Raw genomic sequence first — 18,810 nt, 5'->3', positions numbered from 1 at the left:
TACTGTAGTTGATTTTGCAGAATTATTTGATCAAATGTACCAAAAAGCGTTCTTATCTCGTATTTTTGCTAAACATAACCTAACCTGTACGTGTTTTAGGGCTGCTATGTGGCCTGGCCATCTATAACTTCACCATCATCGCACTGCCGTTCCCTCTGGCTCTGTACAAGAAGCTGCTAGGAGAGCCAGTGTCATTACAAGACCTGGCTGGTCTGTCTCCCACCATGGCTCGTAGTCTGCAACAGCTGCTTGACTACCAGGAGTCTGATGTGGAGGACGTCTTCTGTCTCAATTTTGAACTGGTCAGGGAGGTCTTTGGGGAGACCAAACACTACCCTCTCAAACAAGGTGGAGAGAAGATACCAGTCACTCATGAGAACAAGTGAGCCACCATTATCAATCTTTTTTTTTCTCAGGAAAATCTTTAATAGGTGTTATGAAATCTTTATGCATTTTTCAAAACAAACACAAGGGTCTTAATGTTTTGAAACAATTTTGAGTGTAGTAAAACCCTTTTATACTGCAACCGTTAAACCAAAACCCTGGTTAACCGAAACCATAATAAAAAGTTCAAATTAATTGCAAAATGAGCTAGGCAACAGGAGTTTTCTGTTCTAGTAGTTAGTCCGGCTTGGCTAACAGATTGTAATGGAACATATGAGGACATGGTTCTCATACCCTGAGATAAAGTTCAGGAAACAATTATCCATTATCTTAAAGAATATATTTTGTGAATGCAGTTGTAGGTTTTGAGATGACAGCAATTAAAATTACATAAAAAACTACTTTTGTAGATCTCTTTGAATAGATATAGACTTTAAATTCCTTCCGTTAATTAACTGAAAAAATATATTATTACCGAAACCATAATAAAAAGTTCAAATTAATTGCAAAATGAGCTAGGCAACAGGAGTTTTCTGTTCTAGTAGTTAGTCCGGCTTGGCTAACAGATTGTAATGGAACATATGAGGACATGGTTCTCATACCCTGAGATAAAGTTCAGGAAACAATTATCCATTATCTTAAAGAATATATTTTGTGAATGCAGTTGTAGGTTTTGAGATGACAGCAATTAAAATTACATAAAAAAAAAAACTACTTTTGTAGATCTCTTTGAATAGATATAGACTTTAAATTCCTTCCGTTAATTAACTGAAAAAATATATTATCTGATCGGACTTTGCCCCTTAATTTCATTTTGTTGGTGTTTTACTGTAATGAACCAGTTTAAAGGTCAATCAGACATCACCTCAAAAACCACATTTTTGGGTATAAGGAGACCCAAAACTCAAAAAAAAAAAACTCTAACTCGAAAATTTTGACAAAAACAATTAGGGATGGACGGGATTGAATTTTTTGTTCGGGACGGTAAAGTCATGAGTATTGCAGTGACCAAAAAAGGCAAACAAAATAAATTTTTACCGTTTGTGGCACTGATCTAAAACCTCATGGAAATCTCATATTTTACTAATCATTAATCAGTAATAAATATCCTGCAACAGTTCTTTAAACAAAATACAAAACCGCAACTAGTTAGTCTTACATTTTATAATTTTTGCACTATTGTTGTATGTGCTGCTACCTATGGAACATTCTTACTTCTTTCAAATCCTTAACGGCCTCAGCATGATCAATGTGTATTGAGTAGTAATTTGATTTGAAATTACGATACCAGAAAGGAGTATGTGGAACTGTACGTAGACTTCATCCTCAACAAGTCAGTCGAACGTCACTTTCGAGCCTTCAGGGATGCATTCCATAAAGTGTGTGGAGGGAGGGTGTTGAAACTCTTCCATGCACACGAACTCATGGCTGTTGTAATAGGTAAGTTTCATTCTAAATATTGGTTTGCCCTTGGATTTAACTGAAAGCACTAAATAAATGTTTCATGACTTTTGAATAGTACAGTCGAACTTTTATAAGACTAATTTCAAAGAGTAGGGGAAAAAAATTGTATTATTGAGGTATTTTTAATAAAGAGGTTTAATACTGCCGTTATTCGTCTTATAGAGGTTTCTCCTCGCTCTGAGACAATGGGATGGGTGGGGGTTTAATGTAGAGACAAGCTTCTGTTTGTTTTGAAAACTACGTACTATAGAGGTTAGGATCATGATAAATTCATCTTACAGAGGTCGCTTTCGTCTTTTAGAGGTTTTGTGCTAAGAATATTCTAATATATAATTGTATATTGTATGGAGGTTAATCAGCCCATGTCACAAAAAAAATTTGTCTTATAGAGGAATTTGTTTTACTGAAGTTCGTACTAACGAGGTTCGACTGTATACTGTAGAGGTTTTACGACATTGGTTGTAATTTCATTGATGACGTAGAGTTCTAAGTTCATTGAGAACAGGAAGCGAATGTTTGACATAGGCCAACAGGGTATCCATCGACCGGGAATTATGCGTGATTTTTTTGAACCGGAAAAAACCGGGAATTATGCTTGAATTTTGTATTCAACCGGGAATTTTTCGCCGCGATCGTGCATGACGACGATGGCATTTCCGTGACCGTGGGAGACGACGATGGCGTTTACGTGATCGCGCATGCGAACGATGACGTTTCCGTGACTGCGGGAAACGATGATCATCTCCAAAAATATTGCTTGAGGATGACGACCGCGGGAAATTATTTGAATTAAGCTACGATCGAGGAAGATTATGATAACTTTACTGTGATCGTGGGAGACGATTATAATAATGTTTCCGTTACCGCTGAACAATATCAGGAAATTTTTCACATCCACAGAAGACAGTGGTGATGTTTCTGTTACTGAGTGAGATATTCAGGATTTTTCAGTTATCGCTGAAAACGATGATGGTGTCTCTACGACTGTGTTAGATTATTACAATATTACCTCGAGTTTGTGTGTGTGTAAGGTCATACCTGAAAGCTTTAAGAAATCGATTGTTTTTCCATTGTTTAAAAAGGGAGATATTAATTCAGTTCAAAATTATAGAGGATTGTCTTTTATAAATTGTATTGGTAAAATATTTATAGGAATGCTAAATAATAGACTTACAAATTGGGTCAATGAAAACCACATCTTATCGGAGTTCCAGGCGGGTTTCAGACAAAACTATTCCACTATAGATAATATTTTTAATTTGGCATCGATGATTAAACTACGTTTAGCGGAGAAAGGTGGCAAATTGTATGCATTTTTTGTGGATTTTTCAAGTGCGTTTGACACTATTGATAGACGATCGCTTATGTTAAAACTTTCATCAATCGGCGTATCAACGCACGTTTTAGATGTTTTGAGGAGTTATTATTGTAACACATCTGCAGCGGTTTGGTGTAAGGGCGGCATTTCAGATGAGTTTGAGACAAAGACAGGTTTAAGACAAGGATGTATAGGAAGTCCTCTCCTGTTCAGCTTATTCGTAAATGATTTGCCAGAGGTGCTGGAAGGTGGCTGTAATTTCGGTGGAAAGAGAGTAAATGTTTTGATGTATGCAGACGACATCGTATTGTTGGCCCCCACAGCAACAGTGTTACAAATGATGATTAAAAACTTGGAGTGTTACAGTTCAATTTGGAACCTTACAGTAAATATATTCAAATCCAAAATAATGGTTTTCAGGAAAGGTGGTAGATTATCAGGACATGATAGATGGTGGTATAAGGGCAAACAGGTGGAAGTGGTAGATAGTTATAAATATTTGGGAATGTTATTTACAACGACATTGTCATGGGAAAAACATTTCATAGAGAAGAGGAGGCTAACTAATTATGCAATTAATTCAGTATGGCAAAGGCTAGTAGACAGCAACAAAGTCCCGCTGCAGATTAAAATATTATGCTTCGAATCTATTCTCAGAGCTATTTTGTGTTACGGCGCGCAAGTTTGGGGGTTTTCAGAAATTTCTCAGTTAGAAAATGCTCAGAAAACGTTTATTAAAAGGATGTTTAGATTGCCACATAACACTCCCAACTATATTGTTTACTTAGAAACATGTTTTGAAAAGTTGTATTTCTTTAATCTACAAATTAACGCAACATACATTTTTAAGGTTTTTAATATGCCAGAATCACGCCTACCAAAAATTATTGCTAAATCTGTAATTGGAAAAGGTATTTTTTGGGCCAAAGAGTGGAAATGTCTAGGGCGAAAACACGGTTTGGATATCAATTTCGAGTCAGCAGATGTTTTTGAGGGATTAGTGAAGATAATTGAGGCGGAAAGAGATAGCTGGAGAATTGATATGGTTGGCAGAGCGCGTACATCGCAATATCACCAACAACTGCTTGCCGTTGACCTTGACCTAGGGCCCAGGAGTTTTCTCACTGATAGCATCAATATAAGTCTTATCTCATGGGTCATTAAGGCCCGAGCAGAGCTGGTTGATTTGAATCACAAACCATGGATAACGAATAAAAATCATTTCTGTAGTTTGTGCAATTTGCGTGAATTTGAAACAGTTTTTCATTTTGTTTCTATTTGCCCAATTTTAGGTGATATCAGGGAGTATTGGTTTGGAAAACGAAGCATGCATTGGGAAGAACACATAGAATACATAAATGGTAGGGATTGGCGTAAATTAGCAAACTTTATGAGGGAGGCGTGGAGAAGGAGGTGGGAGTTAATTAGAGAATTTAATTACGAATAAATTAAATGATTCTTTTTAAAATTCAAAATTGTTTTATTATCTTTCTAATTTATAAATTAAATCAAAACAATAATTATGTCAAACAACTTGTCAGCCTGTCTTCTTAAATATTCATTGTAATTGTTATAGTTTTCATTATGCGTAAACCTTTTAAATTCTAATAATTTAAAAAATAAAATAATAAAAGTTATGTAAACAATATTATGAAAAAGGTATTTTTTTTAGTTTTGTTGAAAATGGATGTAAAATTGTATGTAAATTTGTGTATGTTAGTAAGTGTATTTTGTTTCAACTTAATTTTCATAAATGTGTTTTCCAGGTGTGCCAACCAAACAGACGGTCGTAGACCATTGTTTAATTAAGTGTATGCTTATTTTATGAGAGGAATGTTTATGTTAAAATAAAGCACTTTATTCATTCATTCATTCATTCATTCATTCATATTACCTCGAGTTTGGCTTGACCAAAAATTTCAAAATGGCACACTTCTAGAAAATTTTTTTATATTTTTTTTTGTAAATCTTCATTTACCTTTAACGTTGTATTTATTTAATGTGTTTAGGAGGGTTTAAAACATAAATTGGCTACGTGCTATTTTTGTAATTTCTGCATTATTATTTCGGTAGTCCACTTGGAAAACAACCCATTAACTCCAAAATTATACGATATGAGAGTACATAAAGCCAGGGGTTGGTGTAGTAATCCTCCAGAAAATTTGGTAAAATTGAAATTATCAGTATTAAGAATCTATTTTTAGGTGTCTGTTTAGAGATTTGATAAATTTTTGTATCGACATATCACTATTTTTAGGAAGTTATTAATAAATTGCAGGTTTAAGGATTAGTTTTTAATTTTTTGATTATTTAATCAGTAATATTATAAAAATTGAATACGTGTGTCAGGCAATATTACAGCAATCATAATTTTTTCCCCTTAACTGAGAATGCTCTTTCCGATAACTAAAATAGCGAGCTGTGTTAGCGCTAAAACAGCATTGCGGGAGTTGGCGCAAAACACGTTGGAAATTTTAGTATGAAAAGTACGACCTGAACTACCTGGAATTTTTTTTACTCATGAATTACTCATGCATTTTTCTGGTTGGCCTGGTGGACACCCTGGCCATGGTTCAGTATATGGTTCAAATATGGAGTTAAAACTAATGTCTAATAATGGAGGAAAAACTTTAAGAGCCACTAAGCATAAGTTACCCATTAAACATCAATCATACAATACTTCTCTTTTATGCTCATGTCATAACCTTCCTGAACAGGCAAATTTGTTCAAATGAATAAAAATAAAAATCTAATTTTGGCACTTTTTTATACATTTTAACTTACAACAAATAACTTTTTCTTAAAGAATAAATATTTTTTTACTCAAAAGTTCAAAATAAATGGTGCAGATATATTTGGTAGGTCTACCTGTCTTTGAATATCTAGAAAGATTGCACATTTATCCATACCTTTCCTTACCAAATATACAACAGGTTTTAAATAATGAATAAAATTTGAACTAATCAATATAATAAATAAATAATGAACATATTAAAAAATAAATGTATATGAACAATTTCAACAGTATTTAATTTTTAAAAATATTTTGACATTAAAAAGTTGAAGTGTTAAGTGCGGGTAGCTTGCACGTTCAAGGTTACAGCCCTTCTGCAGAGTGCGGAAAATAACCCCATACAAACTGGGTTACACACCAGCTGGTTACTGTACAAACTTAACCGGTGGGTCTACTGAATCGGCGGAAATATCCACTTCCCATCCGCAACATCTGCAGCCACTATGTGGATATATTTATCTCCCATCCAAGGAAGGGTTTTTAAATCTTTCCATAGTGGAAAACAGACTGAAGCAATGTTTTAATTTGTGTGGATCCTGCAGACTGAAATGTTTTCATCTCATTCTTGGCCGATGCATTAATGGTGTTCCTCCCCGCACTCCATAAAAAATCAATAAATTAGACCACCTATTGATTTTTTTCAGGAAATGAGAATTATGACTGGGAAGTGTTAGAGAACAATACCAACTACAAGGGTGGCTACTCCAGCTCAGATACAACCATCCGCATGTTCTGGGAGGTGTTCCATGAGTTGCCTCTGGAAGAGAAGAAGAAGTTCCTGCTCTTCTTGACTGGCACTGATCGCATTCCCATTCAAGGTTTGTAATCCGGGCAATACTTTAAATTAGGTAGTAGTGGTAATCAAATGCTGTAGGTCAATAGGTCAACTCATCTCATGTTTATGAGAGGGTAGTTGCTTTCATCAAGTTAAAATTTAAATGTTGATCAGAGATATCTTAATAATACTGTACTGTTTATAAATATATATAGGCTACTTACAGTCTTTGCAATCCTGAAAAATTATAGCACTATGGCCGTTTCGGAGATCACTCCATTGTCGGGTGCGTAGTCATAGTCCACTAAACTAAATCACTATTTACATATTTAAGGTTAAGGGTGTAGCATAGAGCACAAGGGCCTAGATTTAAAAAAAATCTCAAAAAATCCTATTTACATATTGAAATATTTTACGGCATTACTTCATATTTAATTCAATTCAATTCAAAGATACTTTATTCACATATATACAGAAGTATACATGAATGGTGTTCTGAACAATACATAATACATTATATCGCCTAGTAACTAGATAGAAAAGTTATACATTATACATATATATAAAATAAATATTTATTTAAATGACCTTAAATTGAAATTAATTAAATTGAATTGTCAACATCTGTAAAATAGTCATTTAAAGCATTAACAATAAAATAAGGATCTCCTTCAACAGCTCCCTCTCTCCACAATTTAATTTTTTGATGAGAGTAGTCCTTGCCCCTTGATAATTCCTCATTGACCAACCGCCTGACAGTTTTGGTAACATTAGTTGATTTGCCAATTTTATTAATAAAGTATTTCCTTTTCTTATTTATAATACATTTCTTATACTTTTTTTAAAGAAGTTTTAACTCTGTTTTTGACTCTTTATTTTTTCTCTTTTCTTTAGTAGCATCAATAAGATTTTTACGTTCACTCTTTATCTCATCATCCATCCAACTCAGTTTTTTTAAATTTTCTTCGAGTATTTACAACAGGAAAATTCTTATGAAAATAATATGTTATTACACTGTAAAAATACAGTTCATTCATTGCATTCATTGCATCAAAGTTTAATAGTACATAAAAAACATTAAAGCACGAGCACGGCTAAAAAACTGACGACCGACTGATCAAGCTTTATCACTGCAAGAGTAGGTGGACGACTGGAACAGCTGATATTAGGTGTAACAACATAGCTGCTCAAATTATACCTTACTAGTGTATATGTTGCACGAAATCAAGCAATTGCAAAGTATTTCAGGAGTTGCTTGGAAACAAATAACAGTCATAATTTCCAATGAGTTTAAAAGAGTCAACTCAAAGATTATGTAACTAATGGAAATACGATGTTCATAACAGTTCAATATAATCAACATTTCTTGTAAATATCTTATAATTTTCCAAAGCTGATGTCATTTATTAATGTTTTCTAAAAACTTTTCCCACTTATAGCCGCATTAGGTTGTCCATGTTTATCTTCGTCATTGATAATAGCCTGCATGGGGGTCTATTGCATTCACTCCACGTTCGTTCACTCCACCCAATAATTTATACAAATTCTTTGGCTGTTCGTTCGCTCCACTGTTCATTCGATCCACTGGGTACCGTCAGCTCCAGAAGTAGATGGGCCTGTAGAAAATAAAAATTGTAACATCATTTTGTAAAATTGTCTACACGGTACAAATTCGGTTCGGTACAGCCTATTATAATAATAAATTACTTTCAGTTTACTATCGTAGTCAACTACAGTTGGTTCCGAGCACATAAAAGTCTTATCAGATGTTTGTTTACGATCTTCATAATTTATTACTAGGGTGATGATGCAATAAAAACCCCATATAAAGCAATCCCAAATCCATTAACATTTTATCGTGACAATAATTGTTGTATTCAAGTACTTCCAGGAACTGTTGAGTTTTATCACTTTTATTTCTTCATGACTTTCTCCAATTCTATTTTATCATAAAAATAATAGTTTTATGATACTGTTAAATGTTATCTCTAACTAGGTCAGTATTTTTGTGGGTATTCAACTTGCCGCTGGCCATTGCCTACTGCCATAAAACTGTTTATGGCTACATATTAAACTTGTAACTAATCTACAATCTTATTTTATAAGTTAAAATATTTGTTATAGATATTTTATCTTTCTATTGACAACCACAAGCATAGTTGTTGTTGTTTGCATAATTTTTTTCATTATTCAAGCCTACTCGGTCTCAAATTATGTCATTGCATGTTCTGTACCTTGTCTTATAGTTAGATGTGGCTGTTATGTGGCCTTATACTGATAAGGCTTAAATGTTTTTTAGTTTCCTGTTTTTTTTTTTTTTTTTTTTTTTTTTGTTGAAGGTACTTTATGCAATCTAAATCTTTTGAACTAGGTAGTTATTTTGCTACCCTCATTGTAACCTAATCAATTATATATAAGTCCTCCTAAATAATTAGGTTTAGGCCTGGGTCTTTTGATTCTTTGGAAGAGCTTTAAAATATACTAAGAAAATTTGATTGAGCCTGAGATAAACTAATGATTGATATGATTGATATTGTGGATGTTAACTTTGTAAATGAAAAAACAATAATCTTACTCTGTGATAATCCAAATTTTAGTTTCAGAAAAAAAACTTTGCAAGAGTTGTATCCATCTTATAACTAGTTTTGATGCTGATAAAAAAAGATGCTCTTTGCCATTACTTCATCATAACCTCCAGTGAACAGCTGGCAACTACACTGTCATCGTGTACTGAGTGCTTTTATATGTTTTAAAATCTTTTTTAAACAACTAGACATTGTGTTGGTTGGAAATAATTTACCAGTTGTGTAAAATTATATTGTCAATAAATGTTTCAAACATGTTTATTCCTAAAAACTTTATCATATTTTTAAAACCACTTTTATCATGGGTATTGAAAGTATCTCAGAGTAAAATAGGTAAAGCCTTTATCTTAACTGTGATTTTTCTTGACACAATCTTCGTAGTAGTAAAAGGTTTTGTTTTAATAATGTGTAGTACAGTAATTGTTGTTGCAAAACCATGAATGTAGGACACTATCCATTTTCATAGTTATGTCAATAGTGATGTGGGCCGGGAATATTCCCAGTGGGAGGGAACTTATAAAATGGGAATATTGCCGGGAATATTTCTTTGGCCCAAAACTGGAAATATTCCCAAAAATTGGGAATTTATGAAAATTTTAAAATTCTGAACGTTTTAACACATATTAACGGTTAAAGAACCTTAAAACTACGTTACCTATAGTAAATTCTTACATTTAAATCTAAGAGTTGTCATGCCATGTACATTTCTGTAAAATTTTTTTGAATTTATGAAACTGAATGGATTTTAAATATTGCATTCCAAGAAAAGAAACAGACTTTTATCTGAGTGAGCAGCAAAACTGTCAGTTCTTTCTTACAACTGGAAACTCATGAATGCTCAACCTCTAAGAGAGAGTAAGCAAGCAGAAGGCAACCCAGAGGAAACAGAACAGGAAGAAAATGAAGACATCCTGTCCCTTCTCACAATGGAAGAAGGGGTTGAGGATGAGATTGACTTGACAAGTAACAATGAAGACGATTTTTGTGGATTTAGAGATGTAGATGACGAGAAGGACAAAGGAAATATAATTGACATAGAAAGTGACAGTGACTAGGAAACATAAAAATTAATAAGGAAAGCAAATATGTCATTTCAGTATTTCCCATCTAACCTTTACGTTTTTAATGTGTAGTCTTGATTTAATACACTAAATTATTTTTTTTTCAAATATTATTTTTATTTCCTGTATAATTACTAGGTTATGTTTGTTTCTGGTTATCTATATATACTTATTTGATACGCAAGCAGGTTTTTTGTGACATTTAGGCCTACTCCTCCAAAACTACTGAACCAATAGATGTGTTTTTGGTGTCATTGGAAAGAGTGTAACGTGAAGTTGTACAGGAAATTTTTTTAGGGAAATAATTAGAAAGTGAGGCCCTGGGGCCCTTTAAAGTTTCTTATTCCTCCAAAAGATTAAAATGGAAAGTCATGACCTGCGATGCGGAAGAAGGTCAGCCTAAAAAAAATAAATGTGCCATGTTTGATTAAAATATTTCTATAAACAAGCAAACTACAACATTTTACAATATTCCCCATAAGGATAGCATAGGAATTTTAAATATGCTATTTTTTAAATTTTTTTAATAAACAATAACCGTACAAAAACATTTTGGTATACTAAATTATTTGTTTTTTAGTCCTTTAAAATAGTCTAGAGATAAATTGGTAAATTTTGTGTTTTGAGGGTAAAAAATAAGAAAAACCATTTTTTACCCCATAAAACCCTGTTCCCATGGTCCGATCATGCTGGTTTGCTAACTCATTAAGTTTATCCCGGCATACATCCTCAAACCAAATTGAATCAAAATCGGAGAAAAATTACTCAAGTTATCACGTTCACTGACAGGCTACATATGTCCGTGTATATACATGCCATTTACGGACATAAAAATTTTAACAAACAGTGCTTTTGGCCTCTAAGGACATCAAAACGAAAAAGTATATCGGTCCCGGCTCAGGGTATTATCATATTATGTGCTCGTTGGTCTTACCTTGCCAACTACCGGTACGGTAAAAGCTACTTCCCTATAGGGACATACGCTAAAAGAAAACTGAATTAATACTGTGCTTCATTTCTTAGTAATAATTGAAAGAGCCGATTTGCAAACTATGGAAACGTAGGAAAGTCATAGAACACCACCAAGGAGAAGAAATAGAAATAATGTTTTTTAAGAATTTATAATCATTATTATGGACAGCCTAATGCGGCTATGTGTAAGGCTATTTGTAGAAAACACTCAAAAACAAGATCAGCTTTTGAAAAATGATAAGATATTTACAAGAAATGTTGATTATATCGATCTGTTATATAGATCTTGAGTATTTCCATAATTCTTGAGGCGAATCTTTTAAAGTCATCAGAAATTATGACTTTTATTCGTTTAAAAATAACACCTGTAATACTTAGCAATAGCTTGAATTCAAGCAACAGGTACACTAGTTGTATTAAATCAACATTTTTTGAAAATATATTGTTTGTGTTTTATTTAAAACAAACTACCACAGTGACCGATTTGAGCAATTTAGCTTATAAAATTATAAATTCCCAGTTATTTATTTCAATTAAAACTTTGTATTATAATATATTTCAGTTTTTGTGGTTGATTTAACCTTATAATTATGACTTTTAACTATTAAGTAACAGTTTTTAAACCTACCTTGCTAATTAAAAATAAATTCCTGGGAATTTATGAATTTTGGGAATATTGCCGGCAATATTCCCTGGGAATATTTCCTCCATATTAAATTCCCGGGAATTTTACATCACTATATGTCAATGTATTGAAGTTAAAAATAATGGTTTAAATACAGTTCTGAGCAGAAAACCGCAAAAATATGGGTAGCCGCGCACCGTACCGATTTTGTACCGAGAACCGATACCGTATTGTACCGTACCAAACCGTACCGACCTTAAATTTTCTGTACCGCAGACCCCTAGTACAAAAACAAAGAAGAAATTGGAAACATATGTTATCAAGAACCAAAACAACTACTACATGAATTACGATAGAAAAATAAAGAACTGAAATGAAGTGAGTGAATTGTTTAAGTTACTAATGTACATGTTGCTAGAATTCGAGCAATTGCAAAGTATTACAGGAGTTATTTCAAAACGAATAACAGTCATATTTACAATGAGTTTAAAAGAGTCAACTCAAAGATTACCGGTGTGTAACTCATGGGGATATTCACGATGTATATAACAGTAATCAACATTTCCTGTAAATATTGTATCATATTTCATAACCTGGTATTGCTTTTTAATGTTTTCTACAAACATTTCCTGGCTTATAGCCATATAAGGTTGTCCAAGTTTATCTTTGTTATTGATAAATCTAAAGCATTCCGGCCGGTTTTCTCCTTCTCAAAATGCCTCACTGTACAGGCAACACAGGGCCAATTGAGAACGAAAAGTCGTTTTGGGGTAGTGTTAGAGCGCATTTGTTACCTAATAGTTGAGATTGTCCAGGGTCAGGTGCTGACTCGCCACTGTTCTGTAGCTGCAGTCATTATCACGATTACGCCTCCTCTCTATGTTTCGTTGTCGTCGCGTCGGAGGCATTTAAAAGAAAAAACAACAATTAACCCTTTCAGTGCTAGGCCAATAATTCGTATTTCGTAAGACTTTTTTGTTTGCCTTTCAATTCCATTACCTGTTGTTGAATTTTAACTGTAATGTTGTCACTATTTTATTAATTAGGCTAATTTTGAATAATAAGACAATAAGAAAATATATAACAAAGATAAATCCCGATATTTGTAGTAAACATTAAATAAAACTTAGATTTTGTTGTTATTTTCCTGGTTTTCCTATAAATTTTCATGTTCTGATAGCATTGTTTGAAACCAAAATCTCATAAAATCAAAAGACATGTAGTTTACAATGTAATATTGAATTTAACTTTGATTTAGTTGGACGAGGTTATCGTACTCATAGACAAAAAGAATTAAATATAGACCGTCAGCTGTGCTGCGGTTACCATAGGTTCTGGCGCACACCGCTTGGAGCACCACGGTAGTTACGGCGTACGCGCTACGTAAACTACAGCGGTGTGCGCCGGAACCTATGGTAACCATGGCAACCGCAGCACGGCTGACAGTCTATATTTCATTCTTTTTGTCTATGTCGTAATATAGTCATTTTAGGGAAAATAATGTTTTGCAGCAAAGTCTCAGGAACACATTTATGATCGCTGTTGTGTTTCAACTGAAAAATATCATCTAAGTAGTCCGTGACTAACTAGTGCTGCTACCTAGTAACGCATTGAACAACCATCTGTAGCGCTATCTGTTTGCAATCGGTGGCGTCAGCTTAAATACCGGTTTTTGACTCCTCAGTCTTCAAGCACAGATAGCCGAGAAGGCTAGGGCGTGTGTCACTTGGCCAGTGGCATTCGTCTGCTCAGGTTCGATTCCCGTCCTGTGTGGCAAATAATTGGTGACCTGTGTGTTTGTAGCGATATACTACAACCTTTGGGGCATAGTGAGGTGTTCATAATCCTTGGTTTAGATATAAACCTCGAAATCATCGGATTGGGCGAATCTTTTAGCTAAGTGGTTGTTAGTGTATCCTATGAACATGCAGGCTCATGAATGGCCGTTTTGCTACTTTTTGTTAAAATAACCTTCCTCTCTATATCCCTTAGAGATTTTTTAAAACAACGATATATCGTTTCATAGCACTGAAAGGGTTAAACAAATTATAGCTACACAAAACAACGATAAATGCACAAATTTAAGTTACAATCATGCTAACACGATCCGTCATAGCGACACAAAAAATAATAAATAAATACACGAATTTAAGATACAACCATACTAACACGATCCGTCTTGGGGTTTATGTTTACACAAACTGAAATAGTAAATAAATGTACGCAATGCGTTTCATTGAATTGATAAATAAATAACAGCAATTAAATTATACAGCTGATCAAAATGTAAACAATTATGTTCTTCATAAGGATAACATGGGAACTTTCAAAGCCACTGGGGCAGAGTCCAAGAGACTTTTTCAAAAATGTAGGGCCAGTTTGCAACAAGGGCGGTTCCAGGGCTAATTTTCGGGGGGGGCCATTCTATCTCGACCACCGGGGGGTGTGGGGGGTATGGAATACCCCCCATTGCGCAAGGGGGGTCGGAAATTTTTGGAAAATTATACTTACAAAGTCGACATTTTAAGCACTCTGACGAAGAAAAAGTTTAATCTCTTGTAATCTGAAAAGGAGAGTTTTAGTGCAAAACTTACCTACTTTGTTCAGTGATACAACTTTGTCTGCTCTACTGTCCCTGTAATTTCACATTATCTATTTTTAAATATTTTGTTTCATAATGCTGACGCGCATTGTATTCCTTCAACAATTATTGTTTCAGAAAATAAAAAAGTTTCTCGCTTACTACATTATTGACGTTGCCTAACCTAACCTAACATTTTTACACAGTTTAAAAGCAAATTGTGAGATTTTAACAATCAAGGGATTTGAGGAACATGAATTTTTGGACAATAATTAGGCTATAGTACCAGTTTTTTTTTTTAATTTAAGTTACATATAAAACAAAATGGAAATTCAACAGTGAATTCTATGATAGTTATCCTTGTTAGATCTTAGGCTATTTACAAAACAAAATCAAGTCGTCTTTCACTCTTTTTGGCAAAACGTTCGATCACTTTTTCAGTATCTACTTCAATATCCCGGTGAACGTGAAGTAGACAAAGACCCGTAAGACGGTACTCCCCCATTCTCGCCCGTAGCCATGTTTTCACTCTCCTCAATGTGGAGAACGACCTTTCCGCTGTTGCCACACTGACTGAAAAACATTACGTCTGAATTTTATTAACTGTATATATAATATATATATATATATATATAAACTAATAATTGAAAATACACCACAAGCGTCTACAAATTTGAACATAAATTATTAACTGAAGTAAAACTACCCAAGCAGTTGTGGAACAAATAAATAATTATGTTTACGTTTTGTTCGGCTATTTATTAATAAGAGTAATATGCCTCTTATATTTGTTCAAATTTGGGTATTTAAATCCAGTAAATCCACAATTTTATTGTTAACTCTACTTGTCTACTCCCTTACGGTATTATTTTTATTAGATCGGAGAATCAAAATATTACTAAAAGTGAAATAAAATAAAAACTGTTTTAATAGCTTGTTTACTGTATGCATAGTAGACCGTAATATTAAATACCACATACCTGGAAGAGTAGCCAGGATTCTGACAAGATTTGATATTGTAGGAAATATATTACTGTCACAGGCATCCAATACTTCCATTACGTCTTCAGGCAGCTTAACATTTTTCTCTTGCTGTGACATCCAATGTGTTTTCCACAGTTCCAGTTCACCTTCGAAGTAAATCGTGTTCATTTTACTGTCTCCACTGCCAATGATAGAAGAAAATTTATCAAATGCCGTTTTCAACTGACTTAGTAGATTTATGCGTTGTTCTTTTTTTGCTCCAACTAGAATTGTTGGGATGATCCCTCTTAGACCAAAACATTCTAGGGAACTCTGACTTAGTCTTGTTGATAGATCATTTGATACATTGTCCAGTAGAGGTATGTAAATGGACCTCCTATAATACTCTTCCGGAGTTCCTGGGTGGTTTGATCTTTTTGTTTGTTTGCTGGCAAGTCGTGGCAACCTCACTTCAACGTCTACTACTTTGGCTAGCTCTGTAAATTCAACAAACACTTTGCTGAAGTTTGTTTCAACCTGAGTTCGTTTTACTTGTATTGTGGTCAGTGTGTTGGTTACAGCTTGTGATGCCATATTGGAGTCCAGGGATGGTGTTTGGAGCAGTCTACTAAGGGATAGCGTGATTTTCAGGATATCAATCAATACAAGCATTGATATCAAAAACTCAGGTGTGCATAACGAGTTTAGCAACGTTGATGCAGTAGATGATGACTTTGAATCTTTCCATGTAGTTATTAAAGTCAATGCGTCAACAATATTGGTTAGTGCAGCTCTAAATTTGATGACGCTTTCGTGGCGCTCCACCCAACGAGTTTCACACAGGCTTGATAGTTGATATCCTAAAGTTGCCTTCAAAACCTGATTCCTTTTGGCTGACATATTAAAAAAAGCCACAACTGTCTTCATCACACCCACGGCGTTTCTAATGCAAGCCACATTAACTGATGTTGAAATTGAGTTATTCAATACATGGTTCAGGCAGGGACATCTACATGCATTCTTCAAAACCTTTTGCATTTCAGTAACAGCACCTACTGATTCGGATGACATGACACTACAACTGTCGGTGCCGATGCCTACACAATCGTTTAAATCTAATGACAATTCTTGCAGCAATTTGACAACAATTTTTCCTAAGGCCTCTCCAGTTAGGCGTTGTTCACTGTCTGTATCTTGATCTAGACTTATAGACGGAATTCTTTCATATGCGTCAATGAATTTGACGAAATCTTCTCGTATTTCATTTTTGTATAAGTATCTTAGATTCAATGAAAGTTGTTCTGTGTGAGAAATATCTGTCGTTTCGTCAAATATAACTGAATAATATTTAGCATTTTTTACTTGACTCAGGATAGTGTCAGTAATTTCTTCTCCACAACAGGTAATAAGGTCATTTTGTGTCGTATTGCTAATGTAGGTGGCTCTTGAAGAAGCAGTTGACAAGTGACGTTTTAAATGCTCGTCTCCTGACGCCACCTTGAAACGTAGCAATGCCCTAAAATTACCCTCATTGCTAGGCCCAGCTGTCTCTTCCAAACAGCCGTCGTCTCGATGACCTCTTAAGGGGATGTTCTGCCGGCCCAAAAATACTATTGATTCCACTATAGGTCGAAGTCGTTCCCTATTTTCTTTTACCTGGAGTAATCGTTGGGTATCTACCTGATTTTCAACAGATTTCTGAGGATTGTGATAACTTTTAAGAAAATCAATGCCGGCTTGAACACATGACTTGTGATACAAAGTATCTTCATGGGACTGTAAATGTCCCTGCTTACCTAAAAGCTTAGCGTAAGTGGTCAAAGGCTGAGTGACGAGGTTTTGTGCTATCATACCTTTGTTGTGGCCACACCTTTCGCCGGCAAAAAGCACACAAAACTTACAAAATATTCCCCTTTTTTCGTGAGAATAAACTAGCCAACTCCTTTGTTCTAGGTGATGGTGTCCCAAATAACGTTTTAATTCCTTGCCTCCCTTTGTGTGCACCGAATGAGGCAGTTGGTACGATTTCGGTGGTACCCATGGGTTTTCCAACAATTTACACTTTGTATATTCGTCGACACTTTTATTTATGAACAATCCTATATCATTGGAGAAAATACTGTCATTGCTGGATGACTCAATCGTGGACGAAGCTTCATTTGCCTTCACGTTTTGGGTTTCTTTAGATCCAATGTTATGAATCTGAATGGAATTGACATCATTTTGTGAGGTGCCTGCATCAGATATCCCTTGATCAAGACTGAGTGTCAGTGTGTCACCGAGTTTTATGGACGCATCCTGAGTTACGTAATCTTTCTTGTCTACTTTTTTAAAGTACGAACTTATTGGATTTGGATTCAAGCGTTTCCGATCATTTTGGAATGCCTAGAACAACGAACGGAATACAATATACAGGTATACATACAAACCATAGGCAATTTAAGTTAAAATCTGTAAATAAATCAAATTAACAAATTACAAGGCATAAATTGGGAAATTTATTCCAAAAGTTTGATACGATGTTCATGGAATTTTAAGTTAAAATCTGTAAATAAATCAAATTAACAAATTACAAGGCATAAATTGTGAAATTTTTTTCAAAACGGCAAGAGGACTATTTTACATTATACTGAAAACTGGCCGATATCATACTAGAGATGTAAGTTATCGTTGTTTCCCAGCAACGCAACTTAATTTTAGTAGGTATTTTAGCAATTTATAGAATTATTGTCCTAGTTTCTAACATCATAATTTATCGTCATTACTTTTACTTAAATGGCTTTTTCCAATTATTATTATCATAATAATAATTGGAAAAAGCCATTTAAGTAAAAGTAATGACGATAATTTACAATATGTAAATATATTAATATAATTCCCAGTATCCACTTATTTTTATTTCTCAAAGCATTACCTACCGTTTTGAAACTTACGTTATTCATAGTTTAACATTAATCTATGATTTCACTCTTAATTAACTGAATGTTTATAGGTTACTAAAATAAAATACATCACTTTAAGAATTTTTTATATATAAAATCAAAACAAGTCATAAGTGTACTGCTACAATACATTTGCTCATTATTTTACAAAAATAATGGAGAATTATAGTACCTGGGAATCAGTGGAGAACTAAAATGTGAAAACGCATAAAATAACTCAGGTTTGATAGCAAACAATACGTATACTTCCTGTGAGACTTCCGACCTACGTACCATTCCCACACTCCACAGCGCAACATACACAGCGCTTAGTTTATTACTATTTGTCTATATTGCCGTAACTTAA

The 18,810-nt window shown here is 34.1% G+C and overlaps 1 protein-coding gene across 2 annotated transcripts in view; it reads left to right on the top strand.

Annotated features, from left to right (window-relative positions):
* Positions 1-18,810, top strand: part of LOC129001749 (probable E3 ubiquitin-protein ligase HERC4) — a 167,156-nt gene that overhangs the window by 119,834 nt on the left and 28,512 nt on the right. For both annotated transcript variants that reach the window (XM_054429189.1, XM_054429181.1), the window contains 3 exons: positions 100-382; positions 1,676-1,824; positions 6,605-6,778. In XM_054429189.1, coding sequence (XP_054285164.1) covers positions 100-382; positions 1,676-1,824; positions 6,605-6,778 — 606 coding nt within the window. The remainder of the gene's footprint in view (positions 1-99; positions 383-1,675; positions 1,825-6,604; positions 6,779-18,810) is intronic.

The sequence above is a fragment of the Macrosteles quadrilineatus genome, unplaced genomic scaffold, assembly GCF_028750875.1.
Source record: "Macrosteles quadrilineatus isolate MER2022 unplaced genomic scaffold, UCM_ALF_1.0 Scaffold_1__1_contigs__length_201487025, whole genome shotgun sequence".
Lineage (NCBI taxonomy): Eukaryota > Metazoa > Arthropoda > Insecta > Hemiptera > Cicadellidae > Macrosteles > Macrosteles quadrilineatus.
The sequence above is the reverse complement of the archived record's forward strand: the minus strand, read 5'-3'. Positions and strand labels throughout refer to the sequence as shown.